Source organism: Talpa occidentalis, unplaced genomic scaffold (assembly GCF_014898055.3).
Source record: "Talpa occidentalis isolate TD23 unplaced genomic scaffold, MPIMG_talOcc4v2.1 talOcc4.5, whole genome shotgun sequence".
NCBI lineage: Eukaryota > Metazoa > Chordata > Mammalia > Eulipotyphla > Talpidae > Talpa > Talpa occidentalis.
In genome coordinates, this window is record NW_023604861.1 from 82,901,388 (window position 1) to 82,921,539 (window position 20,152).

Below are 20,152 nucleotides of genomic sequence, written 5' to 3' on the forward strand. Positions count from 1 at the left end.
GCAAATAGACCAATTTGACTGTAGAAGAATCTTTTAATTAAGTATCACTAGTTAGTAAGCTATGAAAGTATGAAAGGTCGATTGGGATCAAGTTATATACTGCCAGGTTGACAAGTTTAAATAGTATCTTATGGGCAGCAGTAAAATAATGAAGAATTTTAGGTAGAAGAATGTTACTAAAAGAAGTGATTTAAGATATTAACAAGTTAGTGACAGAATGAATTGGTATGGAGGCCAGCTGTGGTAGAGAGTGATGAGGACTTGGAATAGGGTGGTGATGGTGGTGAGAGGAAAAGGAAGAGTATATTGATAGAAAAGTCGAGATATTGATAGGAGTACAGAGAATTTTATGATTAATTAGAAATGGAGATTAAATGTTTTTTGAACATTGATGGCTAAAGGGATTGGTGTAGAGAGAATAGAGAGTTGAGAATGGATAATTTTGGGATAAAGATCAAAAGTCAAAATAAGAGAGATAGGTTCTGTTGTATGTATTTTTTTATATCCTCATAGATGATTTTATTAAATAGTTCCAAGGTTACTGAAGATTGAAGTATTTTTACTGAAGCTATGTTTTGTCTTGGCCCAGAATTTATTTTTTATTTTTTTAAAGATTTATTTATTTATGCATACAAGAACTGGGGTACAGGCCAGAAGTGCGGGGGAAGGTATGATAGGATTCACCAGAGACAGACTGGGGAGCAGAACAAGCAGATCTCCTGAAATACAGCGGACGAGTCAGAAGAGGTCTGCTGTGCCATGTGGGTCACCTCCCTGGCAGGGGATCGAACTCTTGCTGCAGTGGCTGCGGATTGCTTCATAGTGCTGACGCTTAATCCCTTGTGCCAGCAGGGAGACCCTTGCCCAGAATTTATAATTTTGTCAAAATATGCAGTTAATAGTTTTTTATATAGTTATAATTTAAAAAATCATTTCAGCACAGCTGTTTCTTTTTACTAGAATATTTTATTCATAAACTTTATTTAACCCAAGCTATCCAAAATATTCTACAGTTTGGTAAACACATGCTTAGTAAGACTGTATCTAAAATCTCATTTCTCCTGGGTCCCTCAGAACTTTTGAAAATATTTATCCTTCAAAACTCAACTTGGGCATTCATTGCCTTTTTCAAAAATAAATCCTTTTCTGATACTTTAGTATTGTCATAATATTGGCAAACTGCACTGCAGTTGATTGACTTTATCATGTTTGCAAAACCTAATGAATTAATAATGGATTGGTTCTGAAATAAACTGAATGAATGATCCTGACCCCTTTCCACTAAAATGTAAAAGAAGGGGAGGAAGAGAGAAATGGTAATAATAATCAACCTGTGAAAATAGTATATTATCTGTCCTTCTATCTCTTAGTGGAATGCAGGATTTGGATAGTTTTTTAAGTTTTTCTACTAATTCCACTGACTAACAAAAACCAAAACAAAAAACAAAGTTGCAATGTACAAAAGTGGTGATAGCAGTAAAAAATATCAGGCATACGGTGATGTAAAAGAATCATTAGCTAAAAATTGGATAGAAGTTTATAGGGAGTTGTCATAACCATCCAAATTTAGACCTTGAAAGTCTAGATTCTAAAACCCCTAAGTAGGGCTTGTTAATCTTTTTTGAGTCGTAGACTTTTTTTTAAAAATTGGAGGATGGATTGTCTTAGTTTGAATATACTGTTTCCTGCAAAGCCAAACTAAACAAAACACTTTACTGGAGTATTAGTCTGCCTTCCTGTTTGAGCTTGCATTGTCTCCAAATTTTTAAGCTTCTCTCCAGCTCAGAAGGATCTTTATTATATTTTCTGTGTGCTTCCAAATGCAGCCTTTCAGTATTACCTACTGTTTGTGCTGTGCATCTGAAAAAAAAAAAATTTAGACCCTCAGTTGATTTTTTTTTTTTTAACATTTTAAGCTGTGTTTTTTTCATGCCTAAAAGTAATTCTTTAGAAGCACATATTAGGAAGTATTTGTTTTAAAAACATTTAAAATGTAAAGGATTATTTTTTTTTTTTTATAAATTTTATTGTTATATTCCCCATACAATTGCAGCCCCCCCATTCTGACCCCAATCCCTCCCCTCCCGCCCCCGCCCCCCTAAAAGTGTCTCTGGTTCATAGTTTTTTGTTGATTTTGATTTTCACTTTCTTATAGTTATTCATTTTCCTGGTCCCTTATTTAAGTTTTCTAGATTCCTGCTATGAGTGAGACCATCCGGTATTTTTCTTTTTCTTTTTGGCTTATTTCGCTGAGCATGATCCCTTCCAGCGCCATCCATGTTGCTGCAAATTGCATGTGTTTATCTTTTTTGAATGCTGAGTAATATTCCATGGTATATATGTACCACATCTTCTTGATCCAGTCATCTATTTTTGGGCATTTGGGTTGTTTCCAAAGCTTAGCTATTGTAAACAGTGCTGCTATAAACATAGGGGTGCAGGTGTTCTTTGGAATGGATGTTTCTGTGTCCTTTGGGTAAATACCTAGGAGTGGAATTGCTGGATCATATGGAAGCTCTATGTTTAGTAGGTCCAGAAATCTCCACACAGCTCTCCACAGTGGTTGGACCAGTTTGCACTCCCACCAACAGTGCAGAAGAGTTCCTTTTTCTCCACACCCTCGCCAGCATTTGTTGTTGCTAGTTTTTTTAATATGTGCCATTCTCACTGGTGTAAGATGGTATCTCATGGTAGTTTTGATTTGCATTTCCCTGATGGCAAGTGATGTTGAACATTTTTTCATATGCCTGTTGGCCATTTGCATTTCCTCTTCAGAGAAGTTTCTTTTTAGCTCTTCTGCCCATTTTTTGACTGGATTATTTTCTTTGTTGTTGCTGAGTCTCATCAGCTCTTTGCAGATTTTTGTGATCAGTCCTTTATCATAGTGTTGGGTGCAAAAATGTTCTCCCAGTTGGTGGGGTTTCTCTTTGTTTTTGTTATTGTCTCTTTTGCTGTGCAGAAGCTCTTTAATTTGATGTAGTCCCAGCTGTTTATCTTTGCCTTCACTATCACTGCTTTGGGTGATGTGTCTGTAAAGATGTCTTTGATGTGCAGATCACGTAGTGTTTCGCCTATATTTCCTTCTATATATTTTATGGTTTCAGGTCTTATGTCTAGTTCTTTAATCCATTTTGAGTTGATTTTTGTGTATGGTGTGAGGTAGTGGTCAAGCTTCATTCTTTTGCATGTAGCGACCCAGTGTAAAGGATTATTTTTTTTCCAGCTTTTACAAAACAATTTTCCATAAAATGGTATGTTCCTTAATGGTTGTGATAATAAACAAGGATTTTATCTACTGTAATAAGCCTTTGTTCTGAGCGTCTGGTTTTTTTTTTACCTTGGTTGTATAAATTCTGTTATAGTAGCAATATCTGGAAATTATTGTCAAATTAGTGAATGCATTTGTTGGTGAAATCCTTTTGGTTTCCTTACTTCTCATAGCATATTTGAAGTACCTAGGATTCTATTGCATTTCCTACTTAGGAATTAGAAGCCAGTTTGATTTTAGACATAGGTGACGGTAACAGTTTTTTTTTTTTAAGATTTATTTATATTTATTTATTTATACAAGCACTGGGTACAGTCAGAAGCGCGGGAGGGTGAGAGAATTCATCAGAGCCAGAGCGGGGAGCAGAGAAGGCGAAAGGACCAAAATACACTGCTGAGGGGAGCAGCGGGCGTCAGGAGAGGTCTGCGCGCCATGTGGGACCCTCCTCCCGTGGCCGGGGAGCAGCCGGGGATCGAACCGGCGCTGCAGAGGCTGCGGGCAGCTTCGCAACCCAGCGCTCAACCGCTGTGCCACCGGGGAGGCCCCAGTGATGGTAACAGTTTTCATATTTACATGTATAATTTTATTTTTTAGGCATTTCACCTTTAACAAGTATTTATTTTTTGTCTGTAATCTTATTTAAAAAATAAATACAACTTGAACAGCTTTTTTAATCCACTAGGGTATCCTACATTATTTTACCCTTAGATGTAAAATAGGTTTGTACAGCTGTAAAATACAATTGTAATGGTATAGTCAGCCAGCATGCAGTCTCTGCAAATCCTTCTTACTTGTAGTTTCTGCAAACCCATTCAATTGCAGAGATGTGAAAAGGAAAACTTTGAGGAGATTTTTAATTATTTTGGCTTCTCTAATTCTTACGAGATAACAGCTCCATCTTAAAAACTAGTGTTAGCCCTATGAAAGAAGGGATCTGTTCTGGTTTAGTAAGCTTGCTACTTCCCCACCTAGAATGGCAGTGTCAGTTATTTGTTGGATGGATGAATAATAACTGGATTTAAAATAACTGATAAAATTGTTATTAAAGATATCTTGAAGGATGCTCTCCTGCCCACCTGTGACTATGCAGGAGCCTCTCTTATTTTCCTGATAAACCTGTCCATTTAAAATGCTTTAAAAAAAAGGTTTCTTGAAGGACCTGATAAATGATTATAATATTTTATTCTCCCAAATCGATTGAGAAAGCTATAAATTCCTGACGTATTGATGTTAGTATCTTCATTAAGTACTTTTACCTGGGGCAACAGTGATAAGACTGATGTTTAAGTTGCAAAATTATGTAACAGGGAAAGAAAAGGTTGCTGATGGTAGAACTTGCTTGCCTTTAAATTAGATTTGAAGAAATAAGACTTCAGAATTATATAATTCCAAAGGAAAAGTTTATAATACCTTGCAAATAGAAAGCTTGAAATATGATTGCAAGCTGCAAGTTTTCTTTCCTTAAAACACTTTATTTGGAGTGAATGGGAATAACTAAAATTAAACAGTAATTTTTCTAAATGATTAAAAATATATTTATTTTTAAAAGTTTTTTTGTTTTAATTTATACAATAGCTGGGGTACAGGCCAGAGGCGTGGGAGGGTAAGAGGATTCACCAGAGACAGAGTGGGGAGGCGAACAGGCAGACAGACCGAAAGCACTGCTGAGGGGAGCAGTGGGCGCGACAGGAGAGGTCTGCTGCACCATGTCTGATTCTCCCTGGCCGGCTGGGAATTGAACCTGTGTTGCAGAGGCTGTGGACAGCTTCACAGCACTGTGCTCAACTCACTGCGCCACCAGGGAGGCCCTATATTTATTTTAAAAATGAAAATCATGCAAGTGAAATTTGACGACTAATTTTATTCACAAAGAAAATACAAGGTTACTTACTTTTTTTAAAAACCAATGAAGATAAGTCATTTGGTATATAGAGTGTAGATAAACTTTTATATTTTCGAAAATGTATTTGTCAGTTTTTACTAATGCCAAACATTGTGTTTTATGCTTTTCATTTCAAACATTTCATTGAAGTGTGAATAGAACTGGAGACTGCTGAACATATACAGCAATTTGTCATAATTCCTTTGTTAATAATGTTTCAAACTGTTGTCAGAAACTTTTCTACCAGGTTTAGAAAGTGTAGGGTAGCATTTGAAGGTGTTTGCTGATTTTATATTAGTGGATTACTGTTTGAAAATGTTGCTAAATACAAACTGAATGAAATAAATACTTAAAAGTCTGAAATTGGAAAGGAGTCTTGGGATAAAAGTTGGATTAAATAACTTATTTTCAGAAAGGAGGTTGGTATAACAGACCCAATGAGTGACATTTGCTTGTTAATGGTGGATTTCCCAGAATAGTGTCAGGAGGGAAATTTTCTTCTAATTAGCAGGTTCTGTAGTCAGAATGTTTAATAAAACATGTCTGAATGGGTTTCCAGCTTTTCTTAGAGAAGGGAGAGAGATCTTTGGGAGAGCCACAGTGGTTAACTTAATACTCTTCCCTCATTTATTATATTAGATTTTGGAACTAAACATAGATCTAATGAGATTTTTTTTAAAGGTGCCTGTGCTTATTGATAGTTAAAATTCTTAAATTTGGGAAAGGCCTTTTAATTCTTCTCTTCATATTTATTCCAGATTGTTCTGTGAAAGATTGGTGTCTTTTCAGTCTGATAGTCAGTGACTACACACTGGTACAGATATGCAGTCGTTAAAATATGGGAATAAATTTGTCCTATTAGTAAGTAGCTGCTGCCCCAAGGGTGGATCCCCATTTCCTCACTCTTGTAGTCTCTCCCTGAATACTGCTGCTCTACTCCTCATTCTATGGCAACTAAAAACTTAAGAGGGGAGAGGAAGAAGGGGCACAGAACAGTGCTTGTATGCTCTAAATGGACACTGGTTATTGTTCTGATTGTTCATTGCTTGTTGTTTATCAATTACTAAATATTCCAGCTGTCTCCCCTGGCAATACATGTGAAGAAAAAATTCAAGTTTGGAAAGTACAGAATGAAAAAAGATTTTTGATAAAAGAACATTTTTAACATGTAGTATACTTTTGTACCCCTCTTCTGACCAGGAAATTCCTTTATAGAAGACATACAATCTTACAGACCATTAATTTCTACAGAGCACAGTTTGTGAGTGCTGCTCTAGCATTCTATGAATGTATATTTGTGCCAATGTAAGGCAGGTGAGGTACATTAGCAAATACATAGATAAGTTCTGGGACTTAAAATGGAGATATCTCCAACTGATAATTTGTTCACACCTCTATGTGGTAAATAGATGACTGACTGAAATCTGTTCCTTTTTGATTTTATTATGGGAAGAAACATGTGTGCTCCTGCAGTTGTAAGTTCTCACCAGTTGAGGAAAATGGTGCATAAAGAGTTTGAATAAGTAGATAACAAAGTGCTTATGTAAGGATGGTTGCTTTTAAGGATTGGATGAAGATATTAGATTGTCAGATTTGAAAAGAGAGCACACAAAAACATAAGATAGTAAAATGTATGAGTCCCAAAATGGCACAGAGAATAAAAAGAATGTGAGAAACCTTCCCTGATGACCAGGGAAGGTTTAATAGAAGCCAACCTTGAAGGATGAATTAAGTAAGACAGGCGTAGGGCACAGTGGTTTTGATCAGAAGAGACAAAGGCAGGTGGGAAGACTAGAAAAAAAGCAGTGGCTTAATTGGAATATGTGTTTGATAAATTAGAAAGGTAGAGATTGGCTGGATTGGTTGGGCCTTAAGTATAAAGCTAAGAAGTAAAGAGAATGAGATACTCTTAGATTTTTGAACAGAAGAGTGATGTAGTAAAAAACGTTCTTTTGCAAAGGTTAAATGTGATGGCAGCATGCAAGATGGTTGGAAGGGAGAATGTTAACCAGATAAAGCCCATTTCTCAGCGAAATTAGCATTTCATTAACATATATATAGAAGAATAATTGTAGCTTAAACTAGAAAGTGAGGATCATCAAATAGAACCCAATCAAATGTGGATTTCCATAGTAGTTGCAGATGCTTCAAGACCTCATGTTTCTCACGCTTCATTTCTATTGGGTGTTAAAATAGAGACCTAAGAGACTAGGTATAATCTTTTTTTTTTTTTTTTTTTTTTAACTGGTAGCGGTTAGGCAAAGTTGCGGCTGCTGATCAGAGTGTACTCTGATAGCGCTTACAGTAACACGTTAGAACAAATAAACTGCCTGAAAACTGCAAGATATTCCCAAATCTGTTAGTGGTTAAGAGCACGCATTATAGAGTTAAAATGCCTTCAGTGCAGATTTCAGCCCAGCTGCTTACTTGCTGTTTAAGTGACTTAATCTTAAGACGCAGGCCTTTGTGTCCTTCTCTGTAGAAATGTACATACCTCAGAGGGTTGTTGTAAGATTTTAGTTAATCAGTTCATGTAAGGTGCTTAGAGTATTTTCTACCACATGGACCATGCTCTGTAAAGTTAATCATCATTATCCATGCGTACTTGTCTGTCCTCTCCCTGTGGAGGGACTCTAAGAGATGGGTGACTGCTTTTGTTACATATAATGTATAAGTTCCATGCTATTGCACATTGCTTTGTCAGTAGTCCGTTAGTGTTGACAGGTTTTCATCTTTTAATAGCTGTTTAATAACAGAAACCTAATCATAATTGTCATCTGTAATTTCTTAGATGTGATTTCAAGGAATACTGTCTGGGAGAAATGGATGGGTCTTTTAAAATTTTAGGTTTACAATTTTAATTTTCATTATATGTACATCTGATAATACACATAATAAGTGTGTGCACATTTCTAAGTATTTTAATATCTTCATCTTTTTTTCCAGTTTTAAAGTGTGAAATAAATCTCCAGTGTTTTTCAAGATTACTTAAACGGAGTTGTAATTACCACTCAGCACCTAGGACAGCACCCAGCACACTGTACACGAACTCTGCCTTGAGATTTGGGGTTTGTGTTCTGGATTCAGGAAAGAAGAGAAAGTTTTGGGGAAAGTTTAAAATCCTCATAAGCACTTACTCTAAATGTGAAATGCAGAATGGTTTCATGGCTTTGTTTCAAAATGTTTTACACTGGCTGATAGAACCCACTTCATGAAGTAGTTTGAGTTAAAATGATCTAATATTTGTGTTTTAACTTTCAGCTTTGTGTTATTCTTGGAAAATTTCGCACCACTTGTGAATTCCTTGAACCTGGGCATTGCAAACCCACTTCTGTTGGGCCCATCTCCTTTGCACTTTGCTCAGATTAAGACTCAGTTGGCGCTTCAGCAGCTGAATGCCGTTGCCTCACATAGCTCAGCACCACCTTATACCTTATTAAATCAGGCTTTCTTGAAAATAGCCATGTCGAGACCCAGGTTTAATCCTCGAGGGAACTTTCCACTTCAGAGGCCACGAGCACCTAACCCTTCTGGGATGAGGCCTCCAGGACCATTTATGAGGCCTGGATCTATGGGTCTTCCAAGATTCTACCCAGCAGGGAGAGCCCGTGGCATTCCACACAGATTTGCTGGCCATGAATCTTACCAGAACATGGGACCACAGAGAATGAATGTTCAGGTAACTCAACACCGAACTGATCCAAGATTGACCAAAGAAAAATTGGATTTTCATGAAGCACAGCAAAAGAAGGGGAAGCCTCATGGTAGCCGGTGGGATGATGAGCCTCATTTATCTGCATCAGTGGGAGTGAAACAGAGCTCTATAACACAGGTTACAGAGCAGAGTCCTAAAGTGCAGAGCCGCTATACAAAAGAGAGTGCCTCAAGTATCTTAGCAAGTTTTGGATTATCTAATGAAGACTTAGAAGAACTTAGTCGTTATCCTGATGAACAGCTGACACCTGAAAACATGCCATTAATTTTAAGGGATATAAGAATGAGAAAAATGGGGCGCCGATTACCTAATTTACCTTCACAGAGCAGAAATAAAGAAACGCTTGGTAGTGAGGCAGTTTCAAGTAATGTGATTGATTATGGGCATGCAAGCAAATATGGTTACACAGAAGATCCACTTGAAGTACGTATTTATGATCCGGAAATTCCAACTGATGAGGTCAAGAATGAATTTCGGTCACAGCAGAGCATTTCTGCATCTGTTCCAGCTCCAAATGTGATATGTAATTCTATGTTTCCTGTTGAAGATGTATTTCGACCATTGGACTTCCCCAGTGAGTCCTCCAATAATCAATCCTTTTTCCCAGTTGAGAGTGGAACCAAGATGTCAGGCTTACATATTTCAGGAGGACAGTCAGTCCTTGAACCTGTAAAATCCGTTAACCAATCAGTTAACCAGACAATGAATCAGTCTCTGATTCCTCCCTCTATGAACCAGCAACCTTTTTCATCGGAATTAATTTCAGCTGTAAGCCAACAAGAACGAATCCCACATGAACCTGTGATTAATTCATCTAATGTACATGGACCATCAGGAGGAAGTAAAAAGAATTACCAGTCAGAGGCTGACATTCCCATTCAATCTCCCTTTGGGATTGTGAAAGCATCATGGCTACCAAAGTTTTCACATGCTGATGCCCAGAAGATGAAAAGACTTCCAACACCTTCTATGATGAATGATTATTATGCAGCATCTCCAAGAATATTTCCACATTTGTGTTCTCTGTGTAACGTAGAATGTAGTCATTTGAAGGTGAGTGTTTTTAAAGATCACTGTATAATGATACTCAGCGCCCAAGTTTCCTCTAAATTCTAATGTGTATGCTTGGTGTTAACTAGGCATTAAAGAAATGACAAATTAATTTTTATTGCACATCAACACTTAGTTGTAATCTAAGTAGCCCTGACCTAAGCACTGGGTTGAGTGTTAGGTTTTCTGTATTCCTGTGACTGGGCACACCACGTGGTTGTCCATTTATTTTGAACTTTTGGTTAGTTAACTCAGAATTTATGCAAAAATAAATTTATATAATATAAACTGTGTACTTACAAGACTATATCACATGAATCACCTTTATCTAAATAAGAGAATCTGTTAGTATAAAAGTTGAAATAAAACATTTGTTTTGCATACTTTTGAGAAATAGTATTTGTAGCCTTGCACATAGCTACCTACCTTGGGCTAAAGACAGTTAATGTTGATGTAAATATTTTCTGATGCTATCTGTAGTAGGATTTTTAGTATTTCATGGGAGGGAACTTCCTAAAGAAATACATACCAAAATTCAGTCAAGATGAATCGTTTTGGGACCAGCTGTGTGACTCAGAGAATGTAAAATGATAGCCACTTAGAGGGAAAAATAAAGGAGGCTTAGCTACTCATATTGTTAGTATAGTTAGAAGAAGTATTGTACAGAGCTGCTTTAAGTATGTAGAATGTGCTGTTAAATAGTAATGGGTGAATTTGAGTAGGAATTTTCAAATATATTTACTTAGATTTTAAAACCACTGTTTCTTCTATGTAAGAATGTGATTTCAAGATTTGTAAGTGTTCAGGAAGGAAATGTCCCTCACATGGGAACAAACTTTGATTCAAGGCCATGCAATTGCTTGTATAGGCTTAAAAATCTATAGGTGTTTATAACTCTTGTTTTTTTCTAACACTGCCACCCTTTTATTGTCTTTTCTTTTACCCACTCTACCACATTTTAGCCAGCAAGATTCTGTTACCTTAGAATTGATGGTTTTAGCTTAAGATTACACTCCACCAAAGGAAAGGCTTTTTATAGTCAGATTTGCTGAGTTCTAATAAAATAATAGTTGTCATACCCTATCAAAGGATATAAAAAAGTCTTGAAATATCTCAGAATAATTCATGTAGCTTATAATTCATGTAGTCATATAATCTGTTTTAAGTAGCTCTGGCCCAAGTATTGAATTGAATTGTTATACTATGTATTCTTGTGACTGAGCACACCACATACTTTTTCATTTGGAACTGTTAGTGATGAATCCAAGAAAAATGTCTTAAAGAATTGAAAGTTTTGATTTTTATGCTATAGAGTAGAAATGGTATGCATTTAATCAGTACGTATTTACTGATTACCAATTTTGTACATGACTCTATTATTGGACTTTGGAGTAAAAATGGATAGCTATATACAATGTAGGCGTTGATCTTAGGCAGTTTATACATAATAGTTGAAGAGAGAAATAACACCTGATGATTTTTATTTTTTTAAATTAGAAGACAACAAATGGTTTGTTGATTGTATTTATATTGTTTGTGGGAAAGGTATTTAATGTTTCTATCTTGATTTCAAGCTTTATTAGTTTAGACCAGCATTATCAATTTACCAACACTATTGAATTTAGCAGTGTGTGATTTTTAAAAAAGTATAAATTTACTCTCTGACATAAAAGACTTCAGGGTAAAACTGATTGAGTGACAGTGACTGTTGAATCTGTCTGGACTAGAATGGATAGGAAAGACTAACTGGATTAGATTGAAGATGTATTGAAGGGTATGAATGATGAGTAGGCTTTAGACGTACGTGAGGGAGGAGGGGTGACATATAGATGGGAGCAACACCTTGCAGGGAGGCAAAATCCCTGAGCAACCATTACATCATGTTGAGGTGGGAGGTGATGTTTGTGGTGAGCATATTTTAAGTATGAAGGACTTTGAGAAGCAAACCCACGAAGTTTAGACTTGTGGTAAGAAGCAATACTAAGCTAATTAAGTTTCTTGATATATGTGAAGTGACATATTCCGAGTATTTATAAGATAAATTGGGGTATGCAGGGTGAATAGGAATGAGAAGGTGTGTTAGGGCACCTAATTTAAGACTGCCCTAGTTTAACTATCATGATGGTTAGTCTGAGTTAATATGATAAATATAAAAATCAGTGACAAAAAGAAATCATTTAGTGATCATTTGAATTCAGAAATTGTCATTTCAAACAAAGAAACATCTTTTAACAGAACAGCACAATAGATCTCACTAATGAATTCTTCCCTAAGATGACCAAATGATAAGGATTTGTTAACCTGGATTTAGATGGTACAATCTCTGGTTTCTGTGATACTATCTTGCTGCTTTGAAAGTGTGCACATATATATTACATCATACTGTAGCCAGTAAATATAAATTACCAATTGTTAATTTTTTCTTGTTAAGAAATACTTGACAACATGTACCCTGCCTCTGAGTCTTTAAAACTAATCTTTTTCAAAAAGTGTATCTCTTTTCTACTCTATTATTAGGAGGAGGAGCTATCCCTGGTTTTGAAGTCAGTCAGAAGGCCTTTCTTTCTGAAATAATTCAGAAATAATTGAGATAATTGTAATAATTGAGATAATACATAATAATTGAGAAAGTACTGACTGACATAAAAGATTTTTGAGGTAGTCAGAGGTAATGTGTGTGCTCTGTTACGGGGTGGGTATTTTCACACATTGATTCTGGGCTCACTTGTCTATAGTCCTTGCACTTGGCACTGTTTTCTGCTTGATAGGTGATTATCATTTTTTTCCCAGAGAGGCAGTCTACTGATTTTAGGATTTCATCTAAATTAGATATTTTTACTAGAGAGTAGAATTTGTAATGGTATAGGTATATTTACTAAACTTGAAACAAGTCAAGTGGACCTGTTAAAAGATAGTAGTGGGCGTGTGTATTTGTGTGAGTTTGTACACAGAACTGGAGAATATGCCTTAAATAGGGCAGCTATAAGCATCAGCTGATAGTTGATACATAAAATACATGTCCCACTCTAATGATATCTTCATAGTTTTTCAGGAAAAACTGGGATTCCGGATTGAGGGGTAAAATCTGGGTGTTTCAATGATGGCAACTTATTAAAAATAAATTTTCATGCCCAATCCACTACCTGCCAGTGTGTCTGTTTCATGTAAACAATGTTCAGTTAATGTCAAAGACATGGTTTTAGCAGTAACGGGGGCTCTTAATTGCTAGTCTCTTCTCACTTTCTATTTGTATCACTGAACAGGATGTACAAACATTTCTTTATTGCAATCCACAATCACTTCCCTGTTTTAATGAAATAGTTTATTTAGGGTTTGTCATAATTTGTTGCCCATTCTTGCAGGTAGTTCTTGACAAGGCAAATTTCAAAATTAGTATTTAACTGTGGTTTTAATTATGGATTCTTATAGTTCGTCTTTAGCTATGACAAATTGAAATGTTTTTTAAATGAAAATGACATTTTCTTCAAGGAAAGTTTTGAAACACAGAACTGTTGAGTAAAGTTTTCTTCCTATTCAAATGCTAGAGTGACAATAAACAGTAATGTACATGTTACTTTTAACTGTTTTCCTTGGGGGCCTTGAAAACTGTATTGCCTTTTTTTTTTTTTTTTTTCTGTTATCAGATGTATCTTCCAGGAGCTGTTTATGGGTTATAAAATGTGACTAGGGCAGATTTGTTAATGAAGTAATATATAAGAAAGCATTTTGTTCATTGTAAATGTAAGGGATATTGTATCATTGAAATGGTGTTACTTTCCCTTAAATTTTGGAAATAAATTAGATTTGATCAGCAGCAGTTTTTCATATTTTTGCTTTTTTTTTTTTTTTTTGGTCAATAATAGTGAATACGTTGTTTGAATGGTGCCATCCTAAGAGGTAGATAATATTGGTGGTAGTTTGAATTTTAGAGGTATAGAGTCATTGAGACCTTTTATTTGGAGATACCATCTCAGATTCCATTTTATCTGTAGAGTTTTTTGTGTGCTTGTAGTATTTCTGTGTTTGAGGTGGGTTATTTCTGATCCTCGCTTTTGTTTTCTTCAAGTTCATGTATATATTTGCTTTAAAAAATGAGTGTCCATGGGTGTGATTTTTATTTTGAAGTTTTTTTTAATGCTAAAATGTTCTAAAATGAATCAGTGAGGTATGGTATTGAGTACATTTGTTTAGAAGCCTTTTGAGTACCCTTGTGTGGAGGCCTTTTATTTTTGTTTGTGAAAATTTTATTCAGTACTAATTGCTATTTATCACTATATTTGCTTACTTTTTGAAAATAAAGGTATGCTGTGTCATTTTTAAAAACTTTATTAGTCAGCATGAGGAATGTTCTAATTTTGGTAATTTTCTCCTTTCACAATAGGATTGGATTCAGCATCAAAATACATCCACTCATATTGAGAGCTGCCGACAGTTACGTCAACAGTAAGAACAATTTTTTCTTTTTTTATAGTGGCAGATTTACAAGATAGTTGTTTAGGTGTGGGTGTTTAATCTTTAATGTGGTATTTTGAAGAACAACATTTTTAGAAATTTCCTGTTTTTGAAATACTAATTTGTAGATACATATTTAACTTTTTTTCCAAAAGAAGAAATTTAAATATTATCCTTTCTTTTGACTCCTTCCTAATTTAATTGTAATATTATTAGTTCATTCCTTGCTAACTTGCCTTCTTTTATATGATTTATCTATTTTAGAGTAGATTGTGTTTCCTTCTCCTATCCCCTGCCTCCCTCTAATTATAGGAGGTTTCTCAAGGATGAATAACTAAAAACCAACCCAAACCAAATACCAGTGTTTAATTTCAGGTAGGCAGCTTTGGCTTAGAATCTATTTTCAGAATCAGTTGTTAAGTAGGAGATAAACTAAGCAGATGGGATGGTTCCTTAGTGTTGGTTCTTCAGTTCTTCCATCTCTCCTTTTTTTTTTTTTAAAGATTTATTTATTTATGCATGCAAGAACTAGTGTATAGGTCAGAGGTGTGGGAGGTGAGAGGCTTCACCAGAGACGGAGTGGGGAACAGAACAGGCAGATAGATTGAAATACACTGCTGAGTGGAGCATTGTGCACATCAGGAGGGGTCTGCTGCGCCATGTGGCTAGCTCCCTGGCGGGCCGGGGATTGAACTCATGCTGCAGAGGCTGTGGACAGCTTCACAGCGCTGTGCTTAACCCCTTGCCCTACCAAGGAGGCCCCATCTCTCCTTCTTTAATTAAGACACGAACTCTCTGAAGGTGAGAAGTGTGATTTTAATACTATTCTCGTATTCCTTAGGGTAATATAAAGTTAAATTGTTTTTCCTTCAGCATCATGAAATTGGCTGATGCAGTTTGGTGGCTAGTTTCTGGTCACTATGATAGTGACATATTCTTGGGCAAAGGGATTTGTGGGAACTGTTTTGTTTAGATTTTTTTTTATGAAAACATGGAATTTTTTTTTTGAGATTAACGGTACTCTTCTTGTTGTAAGTAATGAACATAATTCAAAGTAACTGTAAAGTAAGGGAATTTACTGTAAAGTAAGGGAATTTACTCATTTAACCGGAGAGCTTAAGGTATGGTTCTAGTTTCTAAATTGGATGCTGAAACAAAATATTTTTTTTGGTTTTGGCTCTTTCCTGCTTTGGTCTTGTGGCATCCCAGGTATACTTCCTCCATGAAGCAGAATGACCCTTACAGTTCCGAACCTGTTCTGGATTTGGTATTTTCAGGAGTTGGGAAAAAAAAAAAAGGCACCTCTCTTGCTTATAACTCCTGCATATATTCTTGGTTTGACTCTCTTGGTTCACTTTGAGTTAGTTGTCCATCTCTGAACCAATTATAATGGTTCCGAGAGTGGGGTGTTTTACTTACATTGGTGTCATGTGTCTACGCCTGTAATTAAATGTGATAGCAGCTGTACCTGAAACACACAGATTGAGAAATAGAGGTTGGAATTGCTTCCCTTTATAGATATTGTGGAGACAAGTTACCTTCATATGGTAATTTGAAGGTAATTTGTTATCTGCATTCAGGTAGACCTTATGGCCACTATAAATGGAAAATCTCTCTTAAAGCACAGTTTTTTTCCAGATACCTAGTTGGATATATAATTTTCATAAAGGTGAAGGTTTTAGGTGTGAATGAGTTATTTGCTGTAGGTAGGTTTTCATTGCTGCAAAGAGATTTCTTAGCTACATGTACTGCTATTGATTTACTAGGGCAAATGACATGTATGCCATTAAAGCTCTTTGTGTAGGTAAACCTTTTTTTTTCTTTGTACATGTCCATAGGACCATGATTTCAAAGCAGATGCTTTCCACGCCTGCAGCTTCCTTACTTTACCCTACCTTTTCACCTTTTTTCAGGTTGTGTACTATTGAAGAATTCCTTTATGGTGCTCTCTCCATTACCAAGAAAAAAAAAATAGATTGATTAGGGTGCTTGAGATTCTTCTGTGGCAGAATGTATGCTGTGCCAGTCTTTTTTTTTTTTTAAGCTGCATGGTATTCCATTGTGTTGCTATATCTTAATCTGTTTAGTCATTCCTCTACTGATCTGTATGTAGGTGATCACTCTTTTCCATAAGTCACTTCCCTCTTTGTCTTTATTGGATCTTTATGGATTCTGACACTAGAATAATTGGTTCACTAGAGAAAAGATACAGTGTCTCAGAGTTTTAGTATTAAAATTTATAAATAATACTAGCTATTTGATTATTATTATTTCATTCTTCTAAGTGCTTTACATAATTTACTTAACCTTCAAAGCAACCCTGTGACATATATGTATAATGATTATTCATCATTTTACCAGTAAGGAAACTGGGGCATAGATAACTTTCTTGATATACAGCAAATAATTGGCACAAATTGTCTGTCTAGCTCATGGATGTAAGTCCCAGATTGCCTCCCTCAACATTCTATGTTAAAAAAATTGCTAAGGTACAAAAAGTTGAAGAATTAGTATTTATATATTCTTTGTCTTTATTCACCAATTATTATCATTTGCCACATCTATTTTATCTATCTATCTATATATATATTTTTGAACTATTTGAAAATAAAATGCAGACATTATGACCCTCACTCAATTCAATGTCTATCTCCTAAGGATAAGGAAATTTTTCTGTTATAACTATAATATAAGATGTTCATGAAGATTAACAATTTCATGCCTTCTGTATAGACCAAGTTCAAAATTTCCCACTTGTTTCCAAAATGATCTTTTTTCTCCAAAATACCATTTATAATTGTCTGTTACCCCTGTATCTTCCCCTCTCACTCCCCAGTTTAGGGTCCAAATCAAGACTCATGCATTGCAGTTTCTTTTAATGTGAAACAATGCCTTCCTTACCTTTTGGGGATGGGGCGTTGAGGAGAAGGATTTTTCATGATGCTGACTTCTTTTGAAAAGTCCAGTAAAGTTGTCTAATAGAGTGTCCCACATTCTATACTACTTTGTTTTCTTATTAAATTCAGGATGGACATTTTGTCACTTAAACTTTAAGGTGATGTATTACTGCTGTTGGGGACAGATAATTTCAATTACTTGGGTTCCTCATTCTTAGCCATTATGTTATATTGCCTACTATGTAAGGAGGCTCATGCTTCTGAAACCCACTTTAAACTCTTGAGGCAATATACAGGTTGTCCACATTCTACTTGCAGAATAGTAAACATGCTGTATCTTACTGCCCTGGCAGCAGAGACAAGAACATGTATTCTAGTGGTCAAACTTGTAAAGACCTAAAACATTATTAACAACTTTTGAATAAATGGTTTTCAAGCTTTTGTGAATCCATAAACTGGAAAACTTTGGAAGTTATAACTTCTGTGTATTGGTAGCCAACTATATTTTCAGCATTGTACATATGAGAAAGCTAAGGCTTATGATATATTAAGTAAATGACATTAAGATACTTGAGTGTTAAGTAGCAACACCTCTACTTACATCCAACTTTTTTTGATTCCAAAGGTTTTGCTTTTAAATACCATACCAAAGACCAGAAATTGATCTTCTTAGATGGTACATTGTTAACAGAAGTTTTGAAAATGTGAAAGTAGATTCCAGAAAAGTATACCTGTTTTTATAGTCTTTGGTAATAGATGATGAAATATTGGATTCTTCATAGTTTGTCACTTAATAGTTACAAGATACTCCAGGCATTTTGTTTGCTTTCAAGGCAAGAAGAAAGGAGCACAAAGCTTTTTCAGAAGTTTGCCAGTGGTTTTGCACCTATGTCTCATTTGTTAGACTTTATCACTGGCTATGTTCTAATAAGACTGAGGAAGCAAATATTTTGTTATTTTTGTTATTGTAATAGAGACAGGCAAGGTAAAGGGAATTGAGAATTGCTGTTGAATTAACCTGTTAAATAATGTGATACAAATAGCAACGACAAAAAAAACCACATTACCTTTACTAAGGTTTTGACCTGTCTTTATTTTCCTGCCAGGTGACTTCTTGATCCATTTTCTTACCTGGATCTCCTCTTCTTTTTTTTTTTTAAATTTTATTCTTGAATATTTGGAATTTAATGATTTATTCACTATTTCCAGTTAACTTTTAAAGTTCTGATTCTCTAGAAAGGAGAGGATGAAGATGCCTTTCCTTAGGTTTCTATGTTACTATTCCTCTCATTTTTTTCCAGTGATTTCCTCCTAATTTCTTTCATTGATTCATTTTTGTTTGCTCTATTCGAAAGTGTTGGTGTGCATAAGATTCAGTCCTCAACTCTTTTTTTCTATAGATTCAATTCTGTGTTAGTCTCACTTTCACTTACGGTGTCTATATGCCTACTTTCTAGATATACCAGCTCCCTTCTTTTCCCCTAATTCCAGATACCTCTATCCAGTTGGTCTGAAAACATTTTTATGTTCTCCTTGCTTCAGAAATGTTAAATGATTCTCCATTTTCTTTTATTTATGTGCACCCTGCTTACCTAATTACAGGGACCTTCAATATTTGTCCCTGTTACCTCTCCAGGTCCCCCCCTCCCCCATAATTTGTTCTAATTCCTTCTGTGGTGCACCCAGACCACTTCCTCTAACAGATCATACACTTTCCTTTAATCTAATCTGGTCTGTGCCCATTGATAGACCTTTATCAGAAAGACCTGAAGAGCAGCCTTTTGTGTGATTTCTCTCTTGACTTCTCTCACTACATATGTGTCCCTCTGCAGACCACTTGGTACAATGTAAGGGCACCATTCAATGTAGCATTCTGGAGAATGGTGTCCCTATAGTTCTGCAAAATAGGGAAACTGTCTTTTAAAACTCCTACCTAAGCTTTTATCTTGTACCACTTCTGTATATCTTAACACATTTTATGTGTACAGTTTGTTTTATATAAATAAATTTTAAGGCCTTTATTATAGTATGTGGAATGTGTTTCTATTAACTGAATTACCTACTAGCATATAGTACCTTTGTTATTGAATTAGATACTCAAAATATTTTGTATCCAAGAAAAATTTCTGCATTTTAATATACTTATAAATCATTATATAAACTTAAGATTTGAGCAACCCTCTTCCCTGCAGAGGAAGATTAATTAAGCCATGTAGTCTTATTTTAATTGTTCATTAATATCATTTATTCTCAACATAGGTATCCTGATTGGAATCCTGAGATCCTCCCATCAAGAAGGTAGTTAGTTTTTCTTAATGGTGATATTATTGAAATTTAATTTACTTTTAAAGTAAGCAAATACTTTTTAAAAAAAGGTATTGTTTTGACTTGAACCCTGTGTTCACCATTTTTACTTTCAAAAAACAGGCAAATCCGACAACCTCTATGAATTTTTCTTTAATTACCCCCCTCAAATGTGGTAACTCACCTCTGTATACTACTATTTTGTGTCTTTCCTGAAAATACCTTATGCTTTTATTATTTTATATTTGTGAGATTGATAGTAAATGCCCAGAAGATTGGGAATGATGCTTTGCATGCTGTGTTGGGGGTGGAGAGGGGGTCCTTATTCAATGTGTGTGTGCTTCTGTGTGTGTGTATACACATACATATACGTGTGTGTGTACATAGTGTGTGTATATGTACACATATATACAAAAGAACAGCAGTCAGAAAAAATATTTGTAACTGACATAGTCTTTCAGGGGAAATTGTTGAAAAAATTTGCTTTTGTAAGTCATTTTCTAAATTCTTTAGATAACTTAATACTTTGAAAACATAATTAGATAAATTGTGGAACAGAGAAATCCAAGAAGTTGATATTCTTC

The 20,152-nt window shown here is 35.3% G+C and overlaps 1 protein-coding gene across 6 annotated transcripts in view; it reads left to right on the top strand.

The window, feature by feature from the left end:
- ZNF638 (zinc finger protein 638) overlaps positions 1 to 20,152 on the top strand; it is a 102,357-nt gene that overhangs the window by 34,751 nt on the left and 47,454 nt on the right. For 5 of the 6 annotated variants that reach the window (XM_054701716.1, XM_037527595.2, XM_054701715.1 and 2 more), the window contains exons 2-4: positions 8,412 to 9,918; positions 14,297 to 14,358; positions 19,524 to 19,562. In XM_054701716.1, the coding sequence (XP_054557691.1) occupies positions 8,614 to 9,918; positions 14,297 to 14,358; positions 19,524 to 19,562 (1,406 nt within the window). In that variant the 5' untranslated portion in view covers positions 8,412 to 8,613. The remainder of the gene's footprint in view (positions 1 to 8,411; positions 9,919 to 14,296; positions 14,359 to 19,523; positions 19,563 to 20,152) is intronic. The other variant, XM_054701719.1, reaches the window with a different exon arrangement.